The sequence below is a fragment of the Haliotis asinina genome, chromosome 1 (assembly GCF_037392515.1).
Source record: "Haliotis asinina isolate JCU_RB_2024 chromosome 1, JCU_Hal_asi_v2, whole genome shotgun sequence".
Lineage (NCBI taxonomy): Eukaryota > Metazoa > Mollusca > Gastropoda > Lepetellida > Haliotidae > Haliotis > Haliotis asinina.
Genome location: NC_090280.1, coordinates 103,028,204 through 103,054,935, shown reverse-complemented (window position 1 = coordinate 103,054,935; position 26,732 = coordinate 103,028,204). Strand labels below are relative to the sequence as shown.

Genomic DNA, 26,732 nt, shown 5'->3' with positions numbered 1-26,732 from the left:
AGGAAACAAGTACAGTTTGGTTGGGCTAAAGTGGGCGCAGTTTAGTGTATCATTACATCCTTTTATGCAATGTTTTGCCTGCAGTAGGATTACCTACACAGAGGTCAAAGGTATATAGATCCATTCAGCTGAACCGTTGCGGACACCAATCATTACACCTATTCAAGTAAGGTTTAAGTTAGGTGTAACGGTAAATGTGTTTCAGCCAGGGGTTGTAGAGATATGATGCTTGCCAGTTTGTTGTTTAACGTTGCACTCACCATTCCAGTCATATGAGTCTGGACCAGACAGTACAGTGATCAATATCATGAGCATCGATTTATCCAGTTGGGATTCGATGCGCCGACCAAGTCAGTACGCCTGACCACCCGATCCCGCCTCTAACGACAAACATTTGGTACTGGATATAATTCTAACCCGGTGCTTCACGTGTTGTAGAACCTGACACGATGATGTACAAAGAACACGTTCGTTACTTGATTATTTGGGTTTTTTTTTATCTAATGCCCACTCAGCAACATGGCAGCTGTATGGTCTGTTTGTAAATTATCGAGACGGGCCAGACTATCCAGTGACTCACGTCATGAGCACCGATCCACCCAGAATATGTATCTCCCATGCAGACTTGTACGACGTTTAAGATGTTCATTCGGACCAAGCAAGTACAGAATAGTCTCAAACACTGCGCCACGGGCTCAAATATTAACTGAACCGACCGCACGACCGCGTGGAACATTGTACGTGCCTACTCGGATCCACTCCGGTCAAATTAAATGGATCATCTCGAGGGAATGAGATAATGAAAGATTGGAGGTGGCCCCAGTTGCACAAACCGATCTTAGTGTTATGATGATCTCGCCGCCCATATTTCACTTTGCCACGGAAGTGCTAACACCACCACCACTCCAGCAATTCAACAAGAAAATAGCCTGCACATAAAATATAACACGTAAGGCGCGAATACTCAAAACGTATGTGTTTATAATCCCTTCATTACAAAATACTGAACTGAGACAGTTTTGCGATATATCTATAACTCTCTTCTGATATGATACAGTCAGTGAATATTCTGAATCATTCTTTAAAACAAAGATACCCCATAGGTGTTGATACAGTGTGAAATGAACAAGTAAACATTCAAACTTGATGCACTGAAAGTATGAATGAATGTATATCAAAAGGTGATACGTGTCTTGAGGTGTGTTAGAAGTAATGTCTACGGTTTCACACTAGACTGAAAGTACCTCCAGGATAAGTCTTATTTAAGAAATACATTATTCGCCTACAAAACAAATAAAATGGAACATATGTTATATTTCGGATTACACATTTTTAGTCAAGTACAAATTCATGTACTTTGGTTTGGGCCATTAGGGATTCGAACCCACATGGTTGTAACCAGACACCTAAACGCCAGCACACATAGTCGCTTAGCCAACACGACTTCCACAAGTGTGTCGGATATCGGACAGCCGGTAGTCTGGACTGCGGACCGTGTGTACCCCTCTGATGAGTGTATCTATTCAATCAAATCGAAACCCAGAACAACCCAAGAGGAAAGCTAGAGTTACGAACTCGTTCAAGACTTGATTAGAACCTGGGAGACTAAAAGGCCATTAATAAGCCCAAACCCTGAAGATCAGTTTAGAAACATATGAAACAAACTTACATCAAACTTTAAAATATTTTATAACATTTTTGTAAAGATTTACTTTATTCGGGAACTCTTCGGTGGTTGTGTTTAAGTAGTAAAGGGATATCAGTCTCAAAACAGTACTTCTATAAAAGACAAATGGGCTGTTGACCGTCTATTACTTCCCTAACAGGCAATTCTCCGTTGTGATTTAGCTCGACAGTAACGTTTAATATTCCCTAACGCCACCTCTCATCCTTTCTATCTTTTATCTCAAAATATTGACAACCCAAACAAAAACATGGCGAAAGGCTTTGTGCTATCAACTAGGCCCACTCAAGGGATTATCCCTGATCTTCCGCCAGATCCAGCTAATCCCGAGGTGTCAACGATGATCTCTGTGACACGGTTGATCCCCAGAGCCTGCCTGACCCGTCAACTCCAGCCGTCCGATCTCACCTAGCCAAGATCCCGGTCCCCCGGGACTGATGGAACCGCCGCACCCTGCCGTGAGATCCCTAGGGGTGCTTAGACTGACGTCCACCACGCTCCCGGAAAAAAACTCCTGGCAGGGTCGAAAGGCTTCACTCGGACACGCACATCAGGGACTTTGGATACCGCTCTGGTAACAACTTTAAAAGCTCCTGACAGGGTCGAACGGCATCGGCTCGGACATGCGCATCAGCAGGCGGAGATAAAGACGACGGCAGTAACATCGTTGCTGGGGCAAATTACCCCATTTTAAAGTCCCTGGAGGACGCGTGATCGCACGAAAACTCTTCTTCTTCGTCATAATGGCTGTAGTGTGTTATTCCTATAGCCCATGGCTCAGAGCCTCGGGACAGGACTGGCTTCATGGGTCACTGTGGTATTACATGGGGCATTTTATGGCCTGTCTTGGCCAGGAAAACCGGACAAAACAAATTTTCAATCTGTTAAGGGGTCGATATGTTCTGTCCATCACGGTAACTCGATCCTGTGACGGAACTTACCAGAGCATGAACGGCGAGTATCTTGCAGTGACTGAACTTGTTGTGTAGCATTGATTGGAGTACTAGGACATTACTGACAGACACCTTCACGTTGTCTAAAGAACCAGAAACACAATTACGTTTTTTTTCAAATTAACAATATTTCGGTGTAGTAAACTGGGAGAAAAACTCAATGTCTGATGAAGTGTAATAGTATTATAGACATAATCAGCCAGGACTTAACACCACTGTAACGCTCGCTAGTGAGTGAGTGAGTGAGTGAGTGAGTGAGTGAGTGAGTGAGTGAGTGAGTGAGTGAGTGAGTGAGTGAGTGAGTGAGTGAGTGAGTGAGTGAGTGAGTGAGTGAGTGAGTGAGTGAGTGAGTGAGTGAGTGAGTGAGTGAGTTCCAACCATTTCACTGCGAGGGGAATGGATACCACCCGTTCTACGCATATATGGATTCCACCCTGGTTGTAAGATCGCCGGTACATTTGCACTCACCACGATGCATTCCAAGCCAAGTGTAATCCCCTGAATGACGAATGTGTTAATTGTGATCTCATGTCTACCAACATAGAACCCTCGGATCTATCCCGGTCCCAAGCTTAAAAATACAAGAGGTAAACAATTATCACTTAGGACATAATCCAGTGACATTAATAAGCGACAGTAATACGGTGATGACCACATTGTGATATCAGAGTATGAACAGCCAATCAACGTGGTTGAGCTGAAGCCCAGCGCAGCATAGGGAACAACTTGAACTAGTAATGGAATTACTGATCATAATGAAGAAGATATTTTTATAAGCAAACGTTAAGAAATGAATTGTCAATGTGATTTCCAAGAATTTTTGTTTAATTCGCTTTTATCTAATTCAAAATTTGATCCGGTTGATATTATTTAAATGCCGAATCTTAAATGTATAAATATTGTCTGTAGATATAACAATAAGCGGCAGCATCATATGTAAACGATTTTGACTGAAGTGTTGCAAGCTGTAGCTTTTGTTGCATGCCAGCTGAGCATACTGTGATCAGCCAGAAGACATGAAACCCATGATGGATGTGGCAACCACTCATCGCCTAAACCTCCAGGATTAGAACTGAAATAGACAACACCCTGTAGACAACATAGAGTCCTTTTCAGACAATCATAAAATCACTTAAGATGAAATGAGCCACTAAACTGGACAGTAATGTTACGTTGTTTAAAATGGCATTTGTGAAAACACTGAGTGAGTGAGTGAGTGAGTGAGTGAGTGGGTGGGTGGGTGGGTGGGTGGGTGGGTGGGTGGGTGGGTGAGTGAGTGAGTGAGTGAGTGAGTGAGTGAGTGAGTGAGTGAGTGAGTGAGTGAGTGAGTGAGTGAGTGAGTGAGTGAGTGAGTGAGTGAGTGAGTGAGTTTAAACCCCAATAAGTCACTATTCCCCGATGCAATTTTCCATGTATACAACACATAATGGTCATGGAAGGTAGTCACCGCGCCCAGCACCTGAAACAGGAGACACACTGTAGCGAATAGAGTCTTTTTCAGACTAAACATCAAAATCTCTGACAAATGAACAGTACACTAACAGCGACACGTGTCTTTAAAGTCGAGCCTCAGGCACGCAAGTACAACCTTTTGGGTTGACGCACCCGAGATTCGAACCCAAGACAGTCCGCTCGCCTACGTTGTATCCATTTGACCACGGAGTTAATGAGTTTAGTCTTAAGCTGCTTTAGCAATGTTCCAGCATTATCACGGCGGAATAGTGCAGGTAATGTCCCAGATTCGTGGTGTATCTGAAAAAGTAGTTGTTGATATAACTCAGTAGGATATCCGACAAATAATCAGTTACCATCATTATCATCATAGGTCTCATAATCACAGCAAAATCATAATGACACTGTACGAAAGAGAAATGCAGGGTACATCATCATCATCATCATCATCATCATCATCATCACAATTACGCTTTACGAAAGATAAAAACACATCACAATATATGCAGGGTATGATCATAATAATTGTCAAAACATCATCATCATCACAACAACGACACTTTACAAAAGACAAAAACACACCACAAGATACGTCTTTGAAGAATGCGGAGTATCATCATCATCATCATCATCATCACAACAACGACACTTTACAAAAGACAAAAACACACCACAAGATACGTCTTTGAAGAATGCGGAGTATCATCATCATCATCATCATCATCATCACAACAACGACACTTTACAAAAGACAAAAACACACCACAAGATACGTCTTTGAAGAATGCGGAGTATCATCATCATCATCATTATTACAACAACAACATCACAAACACGTTTTACGAAAGATAACCAAACACATCACACTAGACTTCTTTGAACAATGCGCTGTTTCATCATTACATGATAAACCCTTGGCTGAGTGAAATATGTTCACACGTCCGTCATGTCAACAATAGACAATCAAACGGTTCCTTTACAATGCGCAGCTTTGAGGGGGCACGGCTTCAACGTAGCGTTAGCATAGAGCACCGTTATTGACAAAATATTCAAAATATTCCACAAAAACAGTTCCCGATTCTATTGAACCTCTTGAATGCATCAAAAACATTGTCCTCCTCTCCTAAAGGCAAAGCGGGCCCCCGTCAGATACCATTTAAGTTGGGGACACGGATATACTACAAATCGCCCGGGGGGTCGGGGCGGCAGAAACAGGAGTGGCTGTGGGTCCGTATCAGGGTAGGAGATCCAGGGAGTGTTTACACAAGATGCAACTTGGCGGTCACTTTCAGACAGTTTTGTTTGGAAGCTTATTTTCAATATTTTTCTTCGTCACCCAAGGACTGGAGGTTTTGCCCTAGGGGTGGGTCTGTTCAGGGTATGTCCCACCCGTCTGTCGGGGTGCACCCAGCAGCTTTGATCCTCAGTGCTAATGGATTTACCCGGGGATCTATGTTTTTGTAGCAATTACCCTTAAACTGTTGCCAAATGTAGTTCAAATAGGTAAATACTGGCACAAAAGACCGTAGAGCGATACATCTTATCAGGGCTTTGTGTAACTTCAGCTGCGGTGAATGATCATTGTTTTGCCTTTTGTCTACCCCCAACATGGACAAACATCCCCTCTGAGTTCCTGAACACCTCACCCCGGGCCTCGATACACCATCACCCCTGTGATCATTTCACGGTGCTGTGAGACTGGTCTGGCACCTATCCCGCACCGTGGTGGTTACGCCGTGGCGATACGGTGCTGGCTTTACCTCGTATGTGTTGTATGCACGTTACATCATCCATTAATGGAGATTGTGGAAACAGCTCGGTCGCGTCCTTCACGTGCTGCGTCCCATTCGGGTATCTCAAAGAACGAACATAACATAGCTGTGTTAGGTGCGAGTCTCACGATGATGTTAAACTCACCTGTCAATCTTGACGATGTTTATCATAACAGGAACTGGGAAACTATTGGACATGTCAGAGTGTTTCTGTATGTGGGTCATTTGAAATGATTAGATTTAAATACTCGTGATTAAAGTAGATAAAGCTGGCCTGTTATAAGCATAATATAGAAAAATGTCATGAACATAAACAGCTATAGTTGGAGGAAAATTCTCACTTATAAGAGTATTATAATTGTGTTCTGAAACTAAAGTTTACAGCGTTTGGGCGGTTGTTTTCAGGTTGATAAGTTTGTAATCGTGTCATCAAATCAAAAATATAATCTTAGTTTCTTTCAGAATGACAGTATAAGTAATAGCATTCTAGACTTTGAACAAGAAGCAGGAACATATTGCCAACCCATCAAAGGTCGGTGAGGCGATAGAATTTAAATGTAAGGCGGGTTTTGAGTTTTTTTTTCGAGGAAATCTCGAACTTAATGGGCATTTCATCTTAAACAAAACATGTCAAAGGCCGTTTGCTTTGAAGCTAGTTGTAGTTATGTTGATCAGCCTTGACCGCGCAATATATACTCTCACTGAAACTATGTAAAGACTGCGTTTATTAATAGTTCATGAAAACATCTCCCTGCACTCGCGACACAAGTTGACTCGCTTAAAAACAAAATGAAATCAATTATACTTGATGTGCGTAAACTGATTTAGCAATGAATAAACGTTGATCGATTGCAGTGATCGATAACCAGAGGATACAATTTGGCAACGAACGCGAACGTCTTCACATGGGCAGTAGGTATCGGGAACGCGCACTCGTTCGTGGGAGTAATTATCGATTGATTGAGCAATTAAAGGTGTTATTACACGGGTAGTGTATACAGGGGTGTATTATCGGGGACATAACAATAAGGATGGGTGGGTATATCGGGTCGTAAACTCGTCCCCCACTAATAGTGTATACACGGCAGTATAAACCATACGGCACATGAGTGACGACTGCCGTGGACCTGTCTATCGTAATTAGTGCTGGCGTTCATTAACATTCCTTTGCATTGCAGCAGTGTCTATTGAAAACTTACGACAGCAGGCATTCATACAATTAGTATGTGTGATACTTATAACAAAAAGATTTTACCACCATTTATTCAATTAAAATGTTTGATACTTATAAGAAAAAGATCAGATTTTGAAGCAATATCCCCAGACCGGCAACTATCATGGAGACCAGGGCCTGATAGAATTGTCAACAAAACTCTACCGTTGGGATTCGAACCCAGGCTCTTCGGGCGATGAGGAAGCGTTTCAACTACAAGAACACTACTCCTGCTACAACGCTGCGTTATAATCTTCAAGTCCTCCGTAACAGTTCAATAAAAACAATTAAAAATCGAATTCTCAGAAACGCGTGATTTTTCTGAATATCAAAACAGAAGCAACATTCAATGAGCTAGGACTGTCATCAGTTGTCAATTCACGGCTTCACAAACAGTAACAAAGTGATTTTAATGTCGCCTAACGATGAATATCATATCAGAAACGAAGCTGTCGTTGGGGGCGACTTTGCCGGAAACATTTACCTGTCGATGATGTTGCACGATGCTATATTATTACTGAGCCTTGTTTAACTGAACTGTTCACAGACAGATGTTGGCTCTAGCTGTTTCTGTATGAACATTTATTTCACATAAAATGAACTGAAAACACAACAAATGATAATAATCTGACAGAACTCACTTCACGTGCAATGTGTCGCACGGCGGTAATATTCCCGTCTCTTTGATATTTACCAGAGCGAGGAACTTGGTAATGGTTCCAAAATGATAATTTAACGTGGTTTGGATCACGAGATGCATTGTCCTGGGGTACGGGTCATTTACTTCACCTCTTCCTTATGCGGGTATTTGTTTTACGGGCTCAAAATACAATGTGGGTGTTTTTGTATAATTATTCCTTCTGTACCTATGATATGTATCATAGTTGTGCTGGCCAACAAACCGTTGCCATGTGCTGTACACACAATTAAATCACATATCTCTTTGTCATCAGGCGTGTTCAAAACTCCATTCATAGAATAAACCGTTGTGAATTTCCAATTGTTTCAACAAAGGTTTGTTAGATAGCAGCAGAATTATATAATTCATTAACTTTCCATTTATGGCATAAACTTAAAAATAATCTATCTCACACCAGCGGACAAATACATGTTTTAACTGATTGAAATTTTTTATCTTATCTCTCTAAATGTTATCAATTCATGAAATTTATTAAACAAAACCTGAGATATTGTTGAAGCTGAAACATGTTATTCAGACAGGAAAACATCTGGTTGTTTTACTTGTGGTGGACTTTGTTACAAAACCCACGTCAGTTTTTGACAAGTGTCTCTGTATCCGGATTTATGTGAGTGACACTTCGCAGATCCCGAGTTGGCGGGAGAAGTGGTCATCTCATGTGGTCACGAATGGTCAGTGAGCCAGCACGAGATGGCCATCTGCCAGATGACACCCGGAAACGTCCTACTCTGAGAGTCGGGGTGGACGAGTAGTGTGATCGCTGTATCGATCTCAGCCCCAGTAGTCCCGCTGCAGTAATATGGACGTTCTTGTCATGCACAAAGTCAGCACTTGGATTCTATACGTTTCCTGCTTTACATTTTGAAAATCATAGTATGACATTACAGTGTGTAATATAAGTGAAGGTTGGAAACACGATTTGACGACAGTATATGTGGGAAAATTTGAATATAAAATACTAACGGAATTATACATTAATCCATTTCTTCCCCGTACCGTCTATGAAACGGAACCATGATGATGTTCACAATGACGTCATCAACATTCTCATTGCGAAACTGAGACTGTTTGGCTTAGATATAACATAATCCACATTTTTCTGACAGTTTTTGATTTCACCACGTACTTGGAAACGTGAGCGAATGATATGATTCGCAATTATGATACACAGAGTAGTTAACGCGCGTCTCATACTCGCTCGCCTATCTATCAACTGATTCTTGAGGACAAATATGTTTTTAATCTATTGTCTGAATGATAACTAATTCATTTTCAACGTTATCTATTGACTTTCTCAAAATTTGTGACAGTCCTGCAACGTCGTAATACGTCTGTAGCGTTGGGATACATCTACAACGTTGTCTTACAACTACAACGTTGTCTTACATCTGCAACGTGCCCGACTATATTCCATCTCATCGTTCCTTCAAGGTACATTTAAACTGAAACTGTAAAATGGATGAAAACTATTAGAATTTAACGTGATCTAAATCAGTGTTCGTGTAACCCCGCGACCATTGTGTACCACGAGACTGGGGCAACTGTTTATATTAAAGCTATACTAATGGTCTCTGCAAACGTACGTGAAATTGAAACTGTATTAACTTGCTTTCAACAGGGTTTTTGATCACAGCCATGTAACGAATGTTTCACTTTGAATTTGTAGGAGATTCTCACTAAAACACCACTTCCATACTGAAATGTTTGGCTAGGGATTTATGTGTAAATATTTCGTTTTCAGCAGTGCGTTGGAAATCCGATATGAGTTCTTGAAGAATATACATACAAAGAGACGGGAGAGTGAGAACGTACGTGTTGTATAAGCCCTACTCAGACCCCTTCTGAGGTTCGGGTGTTGAGGGGTCTGCCTCAGGGGACAGTCTAACTGCTGCCCTATGGGAGATCCTTCTACAATCGGAGCCAGTCACCACAGCGAGTGGCTGGTGCGGCGATCTCCTGTCAAGACAATCGGAACTCTGATTGGCCGACGTATGTGAGTGTGGCGTGTTCAATGGGCGATCAGCGTGAGGGTTTCTATGGTGACTGTGAAGGTGACTGGCAGTTGTTGGCTCCGCCCCTTCAGCGTGTCATGATGTTATGGTACACGAAAACTTTCAGCACAAACTCCGAATAAGAGGACGAGTGATCGTGTGTGGAATCTCATGGGCAGACATGCAAACCCGGACGTGAATGAACAATATAGGATTCTACCCTAATCTACGGACGTGTGTTCTGTGTTACAGTGATAGTTTCATACACACTGGGACACATCACTACAGTCTCCACAGCCTTTCATTTGGATTGCAGTAATTGTCGTCGTGAGTCGGTGGCATACCCGCTACACATTTTCACCTTTGGCCGTGCGTCTAAGTTAAAAGGCTGGCACTGTCAGTTGACCCGCGGGCTTTGATCCCGACCCTCAAGTTGGAGCCTGTGTCACGGCCCGTGGGGTGCGGCAGTGGTGAGGGTGGAGCAATGGTGCAGTGCGCTGGTTGTGAACGACCCATATTGGACAGATTCTTACTGAATGTTTTGGACCGAGCGTGGCATGCTAAATGTGTTCAGTGCAGCGACTGCAAAAGTAATTTGACAGAAAAATGTTTCTATAGGGACGGAAAGTTGTACTGCCGAGCAGATTTCTTCAGGTAAGACATTAAACAAACTGTACAACAGGAACAAAACATTGTATTGAACTGGCATGACAATATTGATAGACGGAGGGCTTGAAAATTACCCGGGATGCATTCACACATTTCAGTTAAAAATTATGTCAACTTTGCATGGCTATTTGATGTAATTTCAACGGCCTCACATGTCAACACTGCCATGCTTACACTACACTATCCTCCACTCGCGTTGTCACGCTACAAATACTTAGACATAAACACACAGTCGGTCTGAGAAAATGTATCAATATTTTCAACTTATTTTTTTCACAATTCTGTTACAGTTTGCTACATTAAAACAATATTTATTCAAAGTTTTGATTTTAGATCGAACCTGTACGTGAATTTAATTACAAGCTCGAGTGGAGTCGAGAGATAACTCTTTGAAATAGTCTTAATTACACACATGGGCTATTTGTATTTCCAATAGAGTAAATTAATAATTTATCCGGGTCTATTGGGAGTTTGTCCATAACTAGTAATAACTCGACAGGGTATTTCCTCAAAGGCGGAGGTGTGGAAACAAGAAGGAGATCGATGTTTATCTTTGACCCCTTCGATTACACTGATAGGGCGGGAACACGGGTGGGTATGTAGGCTTTACAAGATATATGTGCATATCTAACTGATATATCTTTTACAGATTATGTAGCATAATTACTTCCCTGTTCAATTTACACGTTTCATTTAAACAAAAGTGCACTCAAGAGTTTTTAAATAAATTAAAAAACCCAAACGATATATACAGGTGTTCCATTTAAAAGATCTAGTAGCACCAGAACATACTGAGCTAAATTTGAAAATTTCCAATAAAATTGCAATAATAATCAAACCAGTTCCTTTTGTAATTACCATATGATCTTACCGGGAAACCTTCCGAGGAGGATACAATATTCTAACAGGCCATACAGTTGTATAATACTATGTGAACTCATTTTGACACCCTTGTACATAAAAATGTGTGGGCGTCAAACAAGGAAACGATTCATCTAATATTTGTTTTCTTTCTAAAGCCCTTTTTGCTATTAACACAATTATTTATTTTTATTTTTCAGACGGTACGGAACCAAGTGTGCTGGTTGTACACAAGGTATATCCCCTAACGATCTCGTGCGGAGGGCAAGAAACAAAGTGTTTCATTTAAAATGTTTTACCTGTATGGTGTGTCGGAAACAGTTATCTACAGGGGAGGAACTCTATATATTAGATGAGAATAAATTCATCTGTAAAGAAGACTACATCAGCAGCAAGTTTTCAGGTAAGAGTGAGATAAAATTAATGTTTTTATATACTTGCTCAGGCTCGTTCACGAACTCTCGTTTCCAGCTTGTCCCTTTCAGAAATATTCACTTCATCCGTCTATGTATTTTCCCACTTTCCTCAATTCCCATTCACAATCCCCAACAGCCGTTTGATACAAATTGCCGGTAACTGGTCTGTTTGTCAGAAGTTCTCGCAAATTAACTTAATTTTATTCCAGGCGATAATCGGCTCACATTTTAGCGCGCGGCCATCTAAACCTGTATCTCACGTGCTAATTGGCTCATGTTTAAAAGCCGGATAGGGCGACGCGTGCCGAAACCATTAAATTCAATCACTGCCTCATCAAATAGATAAGTGCCTATGTTCAAGATTCAAGTGAGGATTGTATACATGCCATATAAATAAACAAAGGGATCGGATACCTGTCTTATTTGTTGAGTTAAAACATAAACGATATTATTCTTATTGTTGGGATTTGGTGAAGTGAATAACGCCTCAATCACATTCAAGAAAACAACACGGCCGCAGTAGGGCTCTCACCGAATCTCGCATATACTCACATTTCTTAGGCGCTGGATGCTTCAGTAGGACTAGTTCTCAACATTTTTTTATATTTTATGTTTGAGGCCTTTAACAAAAGGAATTCTTGTTATGCACAAGTCAAACTATATTGTTGCTCAGACGGATGATCAAAGCTGCGTATATTCCCCCATGTTGTAGAAGGGCCACAGAAAGTACTCGATGGTGTAAAATAGTCTCAGCGTGTATCTCGGCCTATGTATGGGTTTGTAGTACGCATACAATACTCGACATATTTTTCACAGCCTTGTTGAAATCAAGATGCTAAAATACATTGCGGCAGAGCACTATCAGATTAAACGGGGTGGTGGGGACAGTTAGCTCCTTTGAATGTTAAATATGATGACTTTATAACACAACTTCAAACAGGGTGTATTCTTTTCAGTCCGCTGTACATAACACACTAAATGTTGTGGAGATACCGCATTAAAACAACAAAGTTAAAGCAGTCCATAGTTTAGCTATGTACTTTGAGTGAGATATAGCTTTAACTATTAACAAAATGATGAATATAACTTGTTTTACATTGATTTAAGTATTGATATCATTTTAGAGACGCCATGTAACTAGAAGCTCATAATTACAGTTAAATACAAGACAATACTTGGTTGATATTCCCCACGGATACGAATAACAACGTTACAATGTCGATGTCGTTGTCCCGACGTCTAACCCAATGTGACGGGAACCGGGGAGAGGAGAGCAACTGCGACTGCAACAGCCCCCCTCCCCACTCACTGGCGCGGTGACACCGACGATCGAACTGAAGAACCTGCAACAATAGAACTTGTGTGGACAATGTACTCGGAGCTCCTACAATGGCAAGTGGAGCGGACTTCTGTTAGATTCTTTGGTCAAGTGCTCTCATCGATCGAATCTATTCTGAAATCAGAATGCTGGGCTACCCAGAGGCGCTGTCTGAATATCTAAACGTACAAAATGTCGAAATTCCTTCCTCCTGTTACCATGGCCCGCTCCTAAACCATCCCGCAATCTTGCCATAAGAGCCGATATGCTGTCAAATTAAAGTTGCGCACGGAAAACTGTTTTGTAATATTTGAAATTTTTTTGTAAATATAATTCCCCCGTTTAGAAACTCCGCCTCATTCTCCTCATCTGTCAGTCTTCATAGTGTGGTTATGAATAAGCATTTGCTCTGCGACTACTCGCCCGGTTTGAAACATCCCCGACTATAAGCATCCCTATCGCTAACAATGAGGTAAATTGATAACTTATCGGCATATTGAACGCCAAATGGATTTTAGCACTGATAGGGATATGATAACACCGCCACGGTCTGGTAGACCGTACTACTTTCACCACGTCTCCGTCAACAGTCCACAATAGTCACATCGAATAACGCTGACGGCTCACGGATGAAAAATCGAATCCGTTTAAGCTATTAATCAGATATGTTTCTGTTTGGTTTAGTGGAAATACTTGAGAAAAAAGACGACAATATGTTTGTAGTGTTTTAACATTCGCTAAATAAACACCGCAAGGTGGAATTGTTTAGGAGAGGCATATCTGATGTCACTTGTACCGATAGCATTTAGAACGCAATGACCATTGCCGAGTTCGGTGCAAATCTTGCGTCATAACAATGGGAGCTGGAAAAAGGGTAATCGTTTCAACTTTAGTCTGTGACGTGTTTCATAAATAATGTGACACGTACAAAATTGTATTGAGATGTCTGCAGCGGGGGAAATAATTGTTTTTTAACGAGATTGCGGAAACGTTTATGCAGGAACAATAGCAACAACAATTAGTAGACTGCACATCGTTTAACACAGAGGACGGTTCAGCGCCGAGAGATAGATATCGCAGGGATGGAGAATTAGGATCCCGTTGAGTTATCGCGTTCTGTGTTTAGACCAAAGGATACCAAACCCTTAAATCCTATTTTCAAAACAAACCATGGAGGAAAAGAGCAGGGTGGCCACTGAGCCTATGTATACACCTAGCCCGTCCATGCTGAAGTCTGCTACAGACGCCTTGTGACTGTACGATAAAGAGCATAAATGTAAGCTTCAGCTGCTTGCAGGGGTTTGAAGCCGTCATACACATAGGGGCCCAGACTACGGGTGGTATCCCCAGCCCTTTTAAGTCCCATCTTCTCACAGCGTTCGTGAATGGGAAACATGTATATGGTAGTTTTACAACTGCAGTGAACGTGTATGGTATTGTTGTATTATGTCTGAGCAACAAATTTACCCGCGTTTCGAGGCAGTGTTGGCTGCCCGTTTCTTTTAAAGCACCGAAGCACGGATAAATAAAATTTTACGACATCTGTGTACAAGTTTGGACAAAGAGATGCATCTATCTCGAGAGTTTAGTTCCTAAACGTTTATGTTACTTGTCGAACGCAAGGGGGTATACTTAGATAGATAACCTGCTGTGTCTCATAAAGAAATCACAGGCCAGTTTATACCTCTGAAAACAAACCAGTTGCTAGAGATAAAAGTAAACGCTATAAGATGATACGTTATTTTAATGAATCGAGAAATTTTGGACCACTAAATAACAACACTGAAGACTTGAACTCAAACGTCGTACCGTCTCGCCGCTTCCATCAAGAACCGGAGAACACAAATAAAGGGCTAAAAGTACGTTAATTGAATAAACTTTAAGAAATTCATTTAAGACAAGTTTTGCAATGGTAGATAATTTTTCTTTGATCTCGGGTATGTGTAGCATTCATACTGCGGAAGGCCGCCCGAAGGATGTGCTTCAGAGGACGTGTTTTGTGTATCCATGTTCATGTGATATACCTATATTCACACAACAGGCTATTTAACGTAAAGTGTTTCATGCACGGTCCCTGGAGAATATTTCACCAATGATCAATTACAGATTTCCAGATGCATTTGATTATTAATTGTCTTGAAATGAATTTTTCACTTAACGATTTTCAACTTTTGTAATTTTTATATAATATTGTGTGTGTTAAATTGTTTAGTAATAAATCAAATTTCTGATCGGAAATAGGAAACTATGTATTTTTTTATACAGCGCGCGTGAAAATATACAGTTATGTCACGATATATATATACAGTTATGTCACAATATATATCAAGAAAATAAGACCCAGAGAATGAAACTAAAGTTTGCATTGCGATAGCTATCGACAGATATGTAAACGGCCATGGCAAGAATGTGTAATTCTTACTTTTTAAATACTCACCTGTCTAATGCCCTTACCAGCGAACATTGAGCAGCTAGCCGCACCAGACTACTCGCCTTATGATGAACGAGGAGTGAAGAGATGTTCTCATCAAACAAGTGACTTGGGAATATTTTACAAATATCCTTCCCTAACAGAATTTTAATGACCGTAGTTGAGGGGTTCCCGCTTCTAGGAGAGCGGATGGTTTGCCGTTTAGCTGGCCGTGAACGGCTTTACAGAACTGACGAGTGAAAAGCGCCATTTACTTTGAGGTTTGGCTCTAAACTCATTTATTTTCCCGATTGGTGAATGTACGTATGTAAATACACGCTACAAATAGCGAGTCTCGCACACCATTGTCAGCTCGTGTCAACTGATAATTTTTCGTTTTTTAAAAGTTTAGTATTTTCTTGTTTTCATCACTATCGGCAATATTACCAATTGCATATTTTTATTCAATAGAAATCTGAAAGAGTTGATTATTATCTAGAGAAAGATGTTTTATTTTTAAGTCCTACCGAATTTCATGTTTTTGTTTTGATCGAAATTAACACGTTCACCTGTTACTATTACGTAAAACTTCTACACTTGCTTCGCTATGTCTTTTCAATGAACTTGTTTTTAAAATATCCACAAACAAACCTCGACGCTAGTTCAGTAATTCACGCGTAATCCAAGAAAAGAATCACCTAACTGGTTATTTCAGTAGCTGAAATACGAAAATTAGTGCAAAATGTCTTTTAAAAATTCATGAGTATTTCAACATGGTTCTGTGAAATATGGGCCGAGAGCAGATAGCACGTGCAAATTGTAAAATTTCTCGCGGATGATCAAACGTTGTCTCAATCTCGCTAGTGTGTTAGTCCTGGTCGTGCACGAATCTCTTTCACAACACACTTAACACTCGTTTAATAAAATTAACTTACACAACTCCATCCGCCCATCTGTAATGTAAATTTAATTGGCACAGTAAATTGATGCGCGCGTTTAGAATCGTAATCGGATTGAAAGCACCTTGTCACCAAATGCGCTCTAATGTGTACTCCGTCTCATTCCTCGCGCGTGCATTGTAACGCGCCGTGGCACGTGCGAAAATGCTATCTTGCTTCAAATTGTTCCTACATGTATGGCGTCTCTTTTCAAATATCCAGTATGACAGACAAAACGATTTAGTTGATTCGTAGTCATTGGTAAACATAGGGGATTCGAAATTATTGATAACGATCAGCTTGAAGACACCTCTCCTATGATACGTTACGGTGTACAAATCAATACTTTTTTATTTCCCTACATTGATCGATCAGAACTGATATCCCGATGTCTTGCTTTGTATAATATTCATGTATTTGTTTGAAAATCGTCATAATTAAAAAAAACCCAGTTGGACCAAAATATATCCACATAATCGATCACGATGTACCCATAGGCAGTCACGTTTTCTCGTGTCTGTGTTTTGTTAATGATTCCGTAATTTAGATGCACCCTAATTCCGAAACAATCAATATTATGTAACTGATTGATTATCTGATAAATTATTGCATTAACAGACACATTGCGAACAGTATGTACGTTTACATACAACTGTGTAAAACGTGAGTGTTAAGTAACTCACACTCTCACACATCTAAACATTGTAGTTGTTTAGCTTAACACCTTATTTCATTTTCTGTTTTTAAAATAACTTACGCCAAGCGGTGGGTTTCTTATCGCCAACAGCACAATGTTCACTTGTCCATTGCATGAAAAGTTAATGTTTGTTGGAATGACATTTAAGTTGGAGTTATTTTGGGGTTATGTCCTGAGGAATTGTGCCCCAACTACCGCGACCACAACTTCTATTTCACGTCCGTCAACCCGGCCCCAAGATCCGCTGGTCACCTAGAGGCATCAAGTCTGTCGGACGCGACCGTATTCTGTGAGATGTCGAGCGAGAATCTTTGAAAGAAATTAAAGATCAAGTTTAAAGAATTCAAAGAAAAAGACAAGGGTTTGTTCGGTGAAGGCTTTGGAGTCAAAATCGTCCTAGGAATGGATTTTCTGATTGATTTCCCATTGAAAAAGGAGCGTCTCACGCGAGCGGGACTTGTTATCGAATTTGATAGGGGAATTGTCTTTCGATATTGGACGGGCCGGACCTGATTTACGCCAACATCGGTCCCTGTTTGCTTTAACCTCTCACGTTTGTTTGTCGTATTAAATTGTCGATTCGTGTCAAGTAGATAATACAAAATCAATGGGCCCATAATGGTCCTGCCTCCGAATTTGTGAGCCCCAATCCCCTCCCTTGGCCCCAAGGCTCTGATCAGTCGTGTCCAAGACGTCTCCCGGACACAGGACTCGGACCACGAATCTAATTACAGGGGGTGTTCACACTCGCCTGACCGGGGGCATTGTTAGCCCTGTAGGGGTTAAACTAACTTGGCCCAAGACACCTTGTTCACCATCTCTGCTGCTAGGAACAGATTGGGAGTGCAAATGTCAAGTTTAGAGTTGGTTTAAGAACAGGACCTGCATACTTCATGCTAGGTTCATGAATGCAGAGGTATTGGGAGGTTGGGTGTTTAGGGTAGACTGGGAGGGGGACCTCCTGTCTATCGCGAGATACAACGAGATTATGAGGAGATGTCGCTGTGTCGGGTATGAGTGAGTTAAAATTCAAAGTAAAATTTTCAGTCGCAGTGCAACTAAAAGCACCGAACACGAACCTGAAATGTGATAATTCATCGCTAAATAAATGGTTCCAAAGTTTCTGTTCATTTTAGTTAAACAATCAAGTGAAAATGTATTCAGACCCATCGTTTTTAATCGCTCTGAACCCAAAGAATTGTCTTTGCAACGTAAACTGTCACTCACTCACATATTGAAAAAAGTGTAATATTTCACTTTATTTGATTTCTGGTTGAACAAGTTTAACGGATTTGATATTGGCGTAGCTCTTTACAAAGCTGTTATCTAACGCGGCATAATGGCAGTGTTTCGGAAGTTTATTAAATGAATGGCATCTCGAATGTTTAATTACACATTATGAGAATTAAGCTCTGATAATACTCATGTATAGATAATGACCGATGTGCAATGTCCATCAAACACGGCTTGTCGTCTTGCTATAGGTGTGTATTTACACTGAAATACACAATCACAGGTAACCTAGCCATTAACAGACGTGCCACGTGCGGCCATATTGACAATACACACGGAACTCTCCTACGATTGTCCCGCCGTTTTATCTATATAAATATTTGTCTAGTACAGTTTTACCCCACTGTCCTTCCCAAAAGCAGAGAGAGCCAGCTTGCGAGTTACTGTTTGCATTGCTTCGCCATTTAAGCGATAATCTGATCATGTTTGCTTGTCAGAGTTGTTGAATGAAACTGAATCCTCGAATTGGACGCTTGTGGAAGGTTTAATTGGTAATTCAAGAAGATATTGTGAAAATTGTACAATGTTATTACTATAGATAATATCACTTCGTTGTAGTGTAATATATCTGAAATTACAAAGTCAATTTTAAAGTCACTTTGACATTACAAAATTTTATCGACATTTGAAATATAAACGTACATAAAGTAGTTCTAGAAAAGAGTGTGAATATTTTATTGTCAATGATAACTACAGGGGTACTCGTGAATATTTCACTATTTTCCTTTTCGTTGTGTTGACAGTGGTGTTTCCTCACGTGAATATTTAATTCGTCTCAATATTTTCTTTATTGACCAATTATTGTTATTTGGTTCCGTGACTTCTGCTTTGGGATGCGTCTGCGGTCCTGTGTTTGTTTTCCAGTTCCGGTGAGGGTTTTATTCAAATTCTGTCCCTTAAGACGGAACGGGAATATTTTTCTTTGAGCCTCGGACGACAGCAATGGCGTGCTATAGAGGAAATATTGACTACTCCAGGAGAAGCGCCCCGTCTGTCGGACCAGGATCTCTTGATTTGAATGGCGGACTCTCTCTTTCGACTTTCTGACTCATCCTCTTCTTTGTTTCGTCGTCATGTTAAACCTTTGTCAAAGGACGAAAAGAAGATCAAAATGACGCCCGTGTTACCTCGTTTCAAAGGCAACTGTTTAGGACTTAAAGAAACTAAGCAAACAAACTGTATCTTACTTTCCCGCCTTTTTCAAAATGTCGTCTGCCCAAATCTCGACCCTTCTTCGTCTCTATCCAATTATTACTCCAATCTTATGACATTTGGCTGGTCGGTTTGTACGTTATTCAATTTACAGCATCACTTAAAGACAATCATTCATAGGGGAACCGGTCCTCATTCAATAACACATCGGCCCCTTGGTTGCAGCCGCAGGCTGGTGCCCTGTGGGGTCCTCGCTTCAGCCGTCATCAGGCTAACCAAATCTGTGCAGCACCCTCGGGGCGGCAGCAGCAACCGTCAAACTCCATCTGTCGCCATCCCCATTTCAGATTTATAAACAAACTTGCATGTTGTGCACAGTACATCGATTGTAAATACCTCAGTGCGATATAACGTGCAGATATGACAATAATGTTTGCATGTTAACACACAATCGTAATACAGCTTGATATATCTTTTTATCATCGTAAGGAGAGGAGACTGATATACATCGCAAAGTATAATCGTAAATGAACTTTTTGCTCATGATTTTGCATGTCCACATTGTATATATGCATATTTAGTATCATTTCCTGTTTATTCATATGTGTAGCAGAAGATTATGGGAATGACGCTTCTGACAATGGTTTACAGTTTAGATGGTGAACAGACGTGTATTACCATGGAAACCTTATTCGCCTCGACAGCAGGGTGTGCATTAAAAAGGACAAAGATAAAACCTAGTCCCTGTGAAAAATGTTGGAACTGGACACTGAAACAGGGTACGCGAAATCGCTGCGTTGATTCATGCCAACTATGCTCCCATTAACAAGTCATCGTTTTCATATCACGATGGTGTTTGAGCATAAATGATTGAACAGATTTAAAAAGATATTCCGGGTTTTTAGTGACAACTCACAAGTCCGGAGAAACGATTCTGGAACCAATTGCCATGTCCACGCGTGTCCGTACTGTCATTCTCACACAATTACTTAAGCGACGATGGTAAACTGTGGTTTGGGGACACTGAGACAATAATTTGTGACTAATTTGTCAAATCGTGGACACCGATAACTGGATTTGGACACGATACCGCTCTCAATTCGTCCCAAATTGAACACCTTGGGGGCTTGGTAATCATGTTAGCGCGTAACAAGCATTTCATCCATAGCGCCGGCCAGCACCAAGCGACTAGACAATACATGGCGTACAAGACAGCTATTTTACGGGGAGTGTATCAGACAATTTCCCTTCGTTTCTCCTCCTTCTGAAGCTTTTGATACCGTTGTTTGATGCCGCAATCGTTAACGTCGTTCCTGTAATTTCGTTTCGTTTTATTTTCCTTGTGATGAACGTGTAATATGCAGTATTACCCCATTTGCGGTTCTGTGTTGTTGCAAAAGTGATCACTATTTTCTAAATTGATATAAAAACGAATTATGATTTAATGTTGCGCTCATTGAGAACGCAAATTGAAAGTCATATTTTTCACGGGTATTATTGCGTTCGATGCAAGTGTAACAATTCTAAGGACAAGAAATCTTATTTGACAAGTTCTGTCAACCAAAACCAACAGTTTTAATGATCATGTCAGTCCCAGGGGTGGAATAACCACATGGTTAATGGACAATACAATATGAACAATGAACAATACCTTTATGTTCATAAAGTAGTTTGTAACAAACTCTTTGAAGTCGTACTTCTCCGAAACTAACAAATTATTAACTTGAATGTCGTAGACGAAAAAGAAACAACACCCGTTGCGAACCGAGAATTTCCGACTGACTGATGTTTAAGTGTATATAACGCTACTGTTTATGGTAGTTTCAGAGGACGATCGATGTTTGCGTTTATATTTTTTGTCTCGTCAACAATGCTGTTGGCCTACTTCATTAAAACTTCATGGATCTCATTAAAACTAACCGATATCTAATTTGCCCTCTCAAAGGTTGAGGCTCTGTCGACACGGGTGAGGGTCTCCTACAATAAGGACAAAACGATATTTCAAGATTAGCTTTGATTTGTCTCGTTGAGGGAGAGTTTACGTTAAGTTGTTGTGACACGCATCTTATTTATTATGTATGGTTTGTTTCAGCCGTCTCGCAGTGCAGGGCTGCCAGAGTCTTTGATTTATTCAAACACGTATATCAAAGACACATTTTCTTTAATGTTGTGCATTGAATTAAAATCTAGTCGATGTACAGATAAATGAAAATTATGGGGATTTGTTCAAAATACACGATCAGATTTTCACCATTTATCTTCACACAATACAGATTAGACTTAATCTTTATTATTGACCACGTTTGATAAAACCGATGGAATTATTTTCTATTAGTAAAAATAAACATTAACTCTTCTCGGGGTTGTTTTAGTGGCAACGATTGACTTGAGGGTGGGGGTGGCGGTTATCATAATTATATTTGTATGGATAATAGCAATAATTATTTGTTGGCATGTGTACAAAATCGTACTGATCTCCCGCTGTTGTAATTGTCTGCAATCCTCATTCAACCACAACCATCATTTGTGTTGTACAAGCACATAGCAACGTTAAACACTGGCTTTGTTCGCAATTTCACCTTTATTTGTAAACTCGCCGATTAGGGAAGGGAAGCGCGCTGCAAGCTAGAACCACTCACCTTGGGGTCTACCATTAGTTCTCCGTCGGACGCAAAGTGAGAAAAAATATCATACTTCGTTTAAGAAACTGAATAGAAATTTGAAAATTGGAATTCATATTGAATAGATTGCACACCGTTAGAGTTATAATTTGTTAAATTTGCGAAAAGCACGTGTTTAGGCGGTGTAGTGTTCTGTGGGAGATAATAACGTAACAGTTGGTTATACGATATTTTGATTACAATTTCTCTTCAGTACGATTATCATTTGTGGTAAATCAATTGAAATGTATCGATCTTGTCCAGTCATAATTTCCTTCCTTCCTCAACTATTCCGATCGTAATTGTGCTTTTCCTAATTAATATTTTTTCACTCCTAAGACTTTTTTAAATTTCACAAAACAGCGTGGTTTTGTTGAATATGTTAACAAATATTGACCAATAAAAAGAAACTGTGATATTAGCCTTTTAGGCTTCGTAAAAACTCTTTTCCTTTTTGTGTTTTGCAACATGCCGATTGCATTCAGGGTATATTACCTTCGGTTTTGCCGTCCTAGCTGGTATGTGAGCGACGCTTTACATAGACGCCGTCAGCTCCACATACTCAATTCAAGCATTAAAGAAAACAAACTTTGAGGGAAGAATTCGCGATACTTTGAGAGTGATATAGTGGGGGCGAGAGAATGCTTTTTACCGAACGCTCCGTCATATTTCACTTTCTGCATCAGCTGGGCTCTGCATCTGTGACAGGCTGCAGTGGATCAGTATCGTGCTCGGCTACTAAAGCACAGTCATTGCTGAAGAAGTAACATTTTTTACCGCTCCAACAAAACGTAACAATAATTCGTGCCCTCGTCGTTGTATATACGGTGACGCTGGGACAGAGCGGGTGTCACTTTCTCTCCGTCACAATGACTAACGACAGAAGTACATGATTCATCGCCCAACGACTATTCGCGTGATGTGGTCGAATGGATACAACGCGACTGGATTTCTCGTCGTGTGCGCTGGCCCAGTTGAATTTCTAAAGCCGTGATTTAATATCAAATATATGGCACGTCACTCGTCATGGAGCATACATTCCTTAAATATTTGGACTGCGATGTTTCAGATTTACAAGATGAACATGAAGATTTACATTCAATTAATACCTACTTTCCAAAGTTACAGTGGCGTTTAAAATTAACCTGTAACTTGACTGATGAATAGAGGTCGTGTATAATTAGTAGTACCAAATAGAATGTAAAAGCGTTGCTGTTGCTATATTGCAACAAAAAGTTCCATTTAAGGATCTGCGCGTTTGTAATATACCATTGAGATGCAATAAGTTTTCTCTACAAACACGTCCGAACAGGTTAAGCTGTTTTGATGTGTACCTCAAAGTGTGACGCTGGGAGAAATTGTTGCTGTTTTTTCAGATAGATCAATGAGTTACATTAACTGACGTAAGTAAGCAGAATATTAATGAGTACACTACTGAGATATATACTGATGGTCTGCTGCTGCTGATATAGGGCGAGCAGTAATATTCAGTTGTCAGTTCGGACGATGAATAGTAGGTGTGGTTTCGGGCACAGGATGCAGCAGATGATGTCGTTGCCAACATGAATTATCATGATGTTGATGTTGTTGTTGATGGTGAACAGATTCAGATTAATCACGGCTTCGGCTGTTTCAGGTTCAGACGGCGAGGACGAGGGCGACCCTGATAGCGGCATAGACACGCAAGGCAACATCTCCGACAAGGACTTCGCCCTGGAAGCCGATAATAGCAAAGAAGAGAAAGAAAATATCATGTCGGGTATAGGGAATAATAACAACACTAACTTCATGAACAATAACAACAACAGCAGTATGGGGTCGAACCCCGTGTTGTCCCCCAGCCTCAACAGCCCTGCCCCCATTAAGGAGGAACCCCTACGACCAGACTCTTGTCCCCTCGACGTGAGTCCTGCATCAGTAGATTCCAATGCTTCTGTGGGTTCGAATCTTGGACTAGACACATCCAGTGGTAACATTAAATGTAACGAAAGTACCGGAAGCGGAAGTCCTCAGAGCGGTACCCAAGGGAGTGGGGTCGGGGGGTCGAACGGCTCCGGGAATACCGGAAGCGGAAACACACAGGTTGGGGCCAAAAGGCGGGGTCCAAGAACAACCATTAAAGCTAAGCAGTTGGAGACTCTTAAAGCAGCATTTGCTGCCACGCCGAAACCAACCCGACATATACGTGAACAGCTGGCGCAGGAGACAGGGCTCAACATGAGAGTGATTCAGGTAAGAGTATGTCTTGCATTAATCTCTTACCACCATCTTTGTATTCCGAAATGGCCTCGAGTCGCTCTGGTTGGGGGTGACGGGCTTGGTATTGTCAGCGCTATTGTCGCGAGTGTCAGCTGAACGGAGGGTGTCTGGGGTAACGCGGAAGCCCAGGGTGGGGGGCAAGAAACGGACTTCTGTGTCAATCTGGGGACATGTTTAGGTGTCACATCCCGCCACGCTTTGATTCTTTGCGAGGATGTGTTACTTATTTTTGATAAAAAAATCATTTCCATTTCAATAGTAAACTCCATCGCCTAATTTCTTTTAGCAGTGTTTGTGTTGGCAGTTGCATATGATGCGACAGACTTGAGTCTATCACAGGCCAATCCACTGTTCCCTTCAATGCCTTTAATAATGTTATTCTTTAAGTGCATTGTCTGGCTTTCTATTGCCATTGTGGGTTTGAGGGTATCACGAAGTTTCGAGTGATTGTACGCTTATTCCCAGCTTGCTGTATCTATGTGTGCTTGTTGCCCCCTTTATCTCGATAATACCTTATAATTTGTAATCCCATTTCCATTTCGCTTCAAGTATTGTCACCTTGAAGGGCTCGGATGTAAAAATGATAAATCAGATGTATTGACACACAGATTCTCTTTATACCCTCTTGACGCTCGAGAACTCACACCTCTGTTGGGACTTTAAGGTGAAGAGCTCAACGCCTCTTTGAAATTTTCCAAGCGAGAGTGTTCAACAAAGGCTTACACTCCTTTTAGAATTTTATGGTAGAAGATACGCGAGTCTTTTCAGTCTTCTTTCTTCGAGAGTGAGAAAGGGGAGAGTATCGCGTCATATTGTAACCTTGTAATCATTTTTTCCAAAGGTCGCGGCCCGCTGCATAAATGTTTGTGAATATTCCGAGATTAGCTGAAACCGAAGCTCGTATCGGACACGTTGTTACAGTTCATGGCGTCAAGTTACCCTCACACTTAGCTGTTCGTGCAACCAACACCGCCGTAAACGCGTTTACAACACGATTTCAACTCCTCCCGGCGACTAGTCGAGTTAGGAAATCGGACATTTTAAAAACCACTGAACTCATTAACCCCAACGTTTGATGTAAACGTATGTGTTCGAAGGAAGTAGTCTTTCCAAATGTTCTGTTTCTTTGTGGACCTCTCGGAGCTTTCAATATTAGCTTCCCCCTGGGTGGTATGGTTGGTAGATTGGTACAAGCGAGGTTTTCCAGCATAACCTATACCAGGCTTTGTTTTGGTACAAAGACACGCAAACAACTGTTGTACACAGACATATCAGCGCGGAAATTGCATCAAATTTTATGACGGTGATTCTGCTGTAAGATACGTTTTATTGTCTCCCTTGTATTGTTTATTTCCCGTTACAATGCCTGTAGCTATGAAGGCACATACCCACGTTGTGTAGTCTGCAGGGGGATATCAAAGTGTCTCTGCGAATTCAACAGAAGGAGCCCTCTGCTCAGTTGTACAATACAATGTATGTCTAATGCATGAAACACTGAGATCAAAGAAAACAGCTCTTTGACAAGCTATTGTAAAACAGAATACTGAAAGAAGTAGGGAACCAGTGTTTTAGACGCCATACATTTTTAAATTTCATATTTACACCCCGCAAAGTCTGACTATTTGGGTGGGCTAAGTCAAAACATGTTTTCTTTGTCATAACATGATCAGGCTAAAATTAGATGTTCTACTACTTTGTGAGTGTGGTTTATGAAATTAGACATTTAGACTGGCCTAACTGTTGTTAAATTCTGTATGCATAAAAACCAGTATGCATATTTGTTATCTTAGGATTGGTTTGTATAATACCTGTTTATGAAAAATATTGGTGGCCCAAAAACTATAATTTACTCGAGGAACGTGGTATTACTTCCCAGAAGAAACATGCATTCCACAATTTTCGATGTTTTCGAACCTTCGATTTTTATAGGTTACCCGTGTTTGAGTGTATGTATTGGAATGACGTTTGCGCATGATCATTAGTGTTGTGTTTAAGCATAAGGTTAACAATGATTCAACACGTAATATGAATGAGACTATAATACAGTATATAGCAGGAGGTGGGGAAGCTGCAGGGGAGGCTTTTCATGGTTGGATCTCGACTTGATTACCGAACAACGGAGAATCAAAAGCGCTTGAGTTGATTTCCAATTCCAAGACTTCCTTTCTAGCGAGCAGTGGCGGCTTGTGTTTGAGCTTTCTAGCAAGATTGTTTAATTTCATCGCCCCAGGCGTGATGTATGAAGAGGGAAGGCGATATGTTTTTCGAATCAAAGGAAATGGGGAAAATTCGGT

General features: G+C 40.8%; 1 protein-coding gene across 2 annotated transcripts in view; it reads left to right on the top strand.

Annotated features, from left to right (window-relative positions):
• The first annotated feature begins 9,876 nt into the window (after positions 1 to 9,876).
• LOC137257367 (LIM/homeobox protein Lhx1-like) overlaps positions 9,877 to 26,732 on the top strand; it is a 56,145-nt gene continuing 39,289 nt past the window's right edge. For both annotated transcript variants that reach the window (XM_067794706.1, XM_067794697.1), the window contains exons 1-3: positions 9,877 to 10,419; positions 11,496 to 11,698; positions 23,816 to 24,411. In XM_067794706.1, coding sequence (XP_067650807.1) covers positions 10,250 to 10,419; positions 11,496 to 11,698; positions 23,816 to 24,411 — 969 coding nt within the window. In that variant the 5' untranslated portion in view covers positions 9,877 to 10,249. The remainder of the gene's footprint in view (positions 10,420 to 11,495; positions 11,699 to 23,815; positions 24,412 to 26,732) is intronic.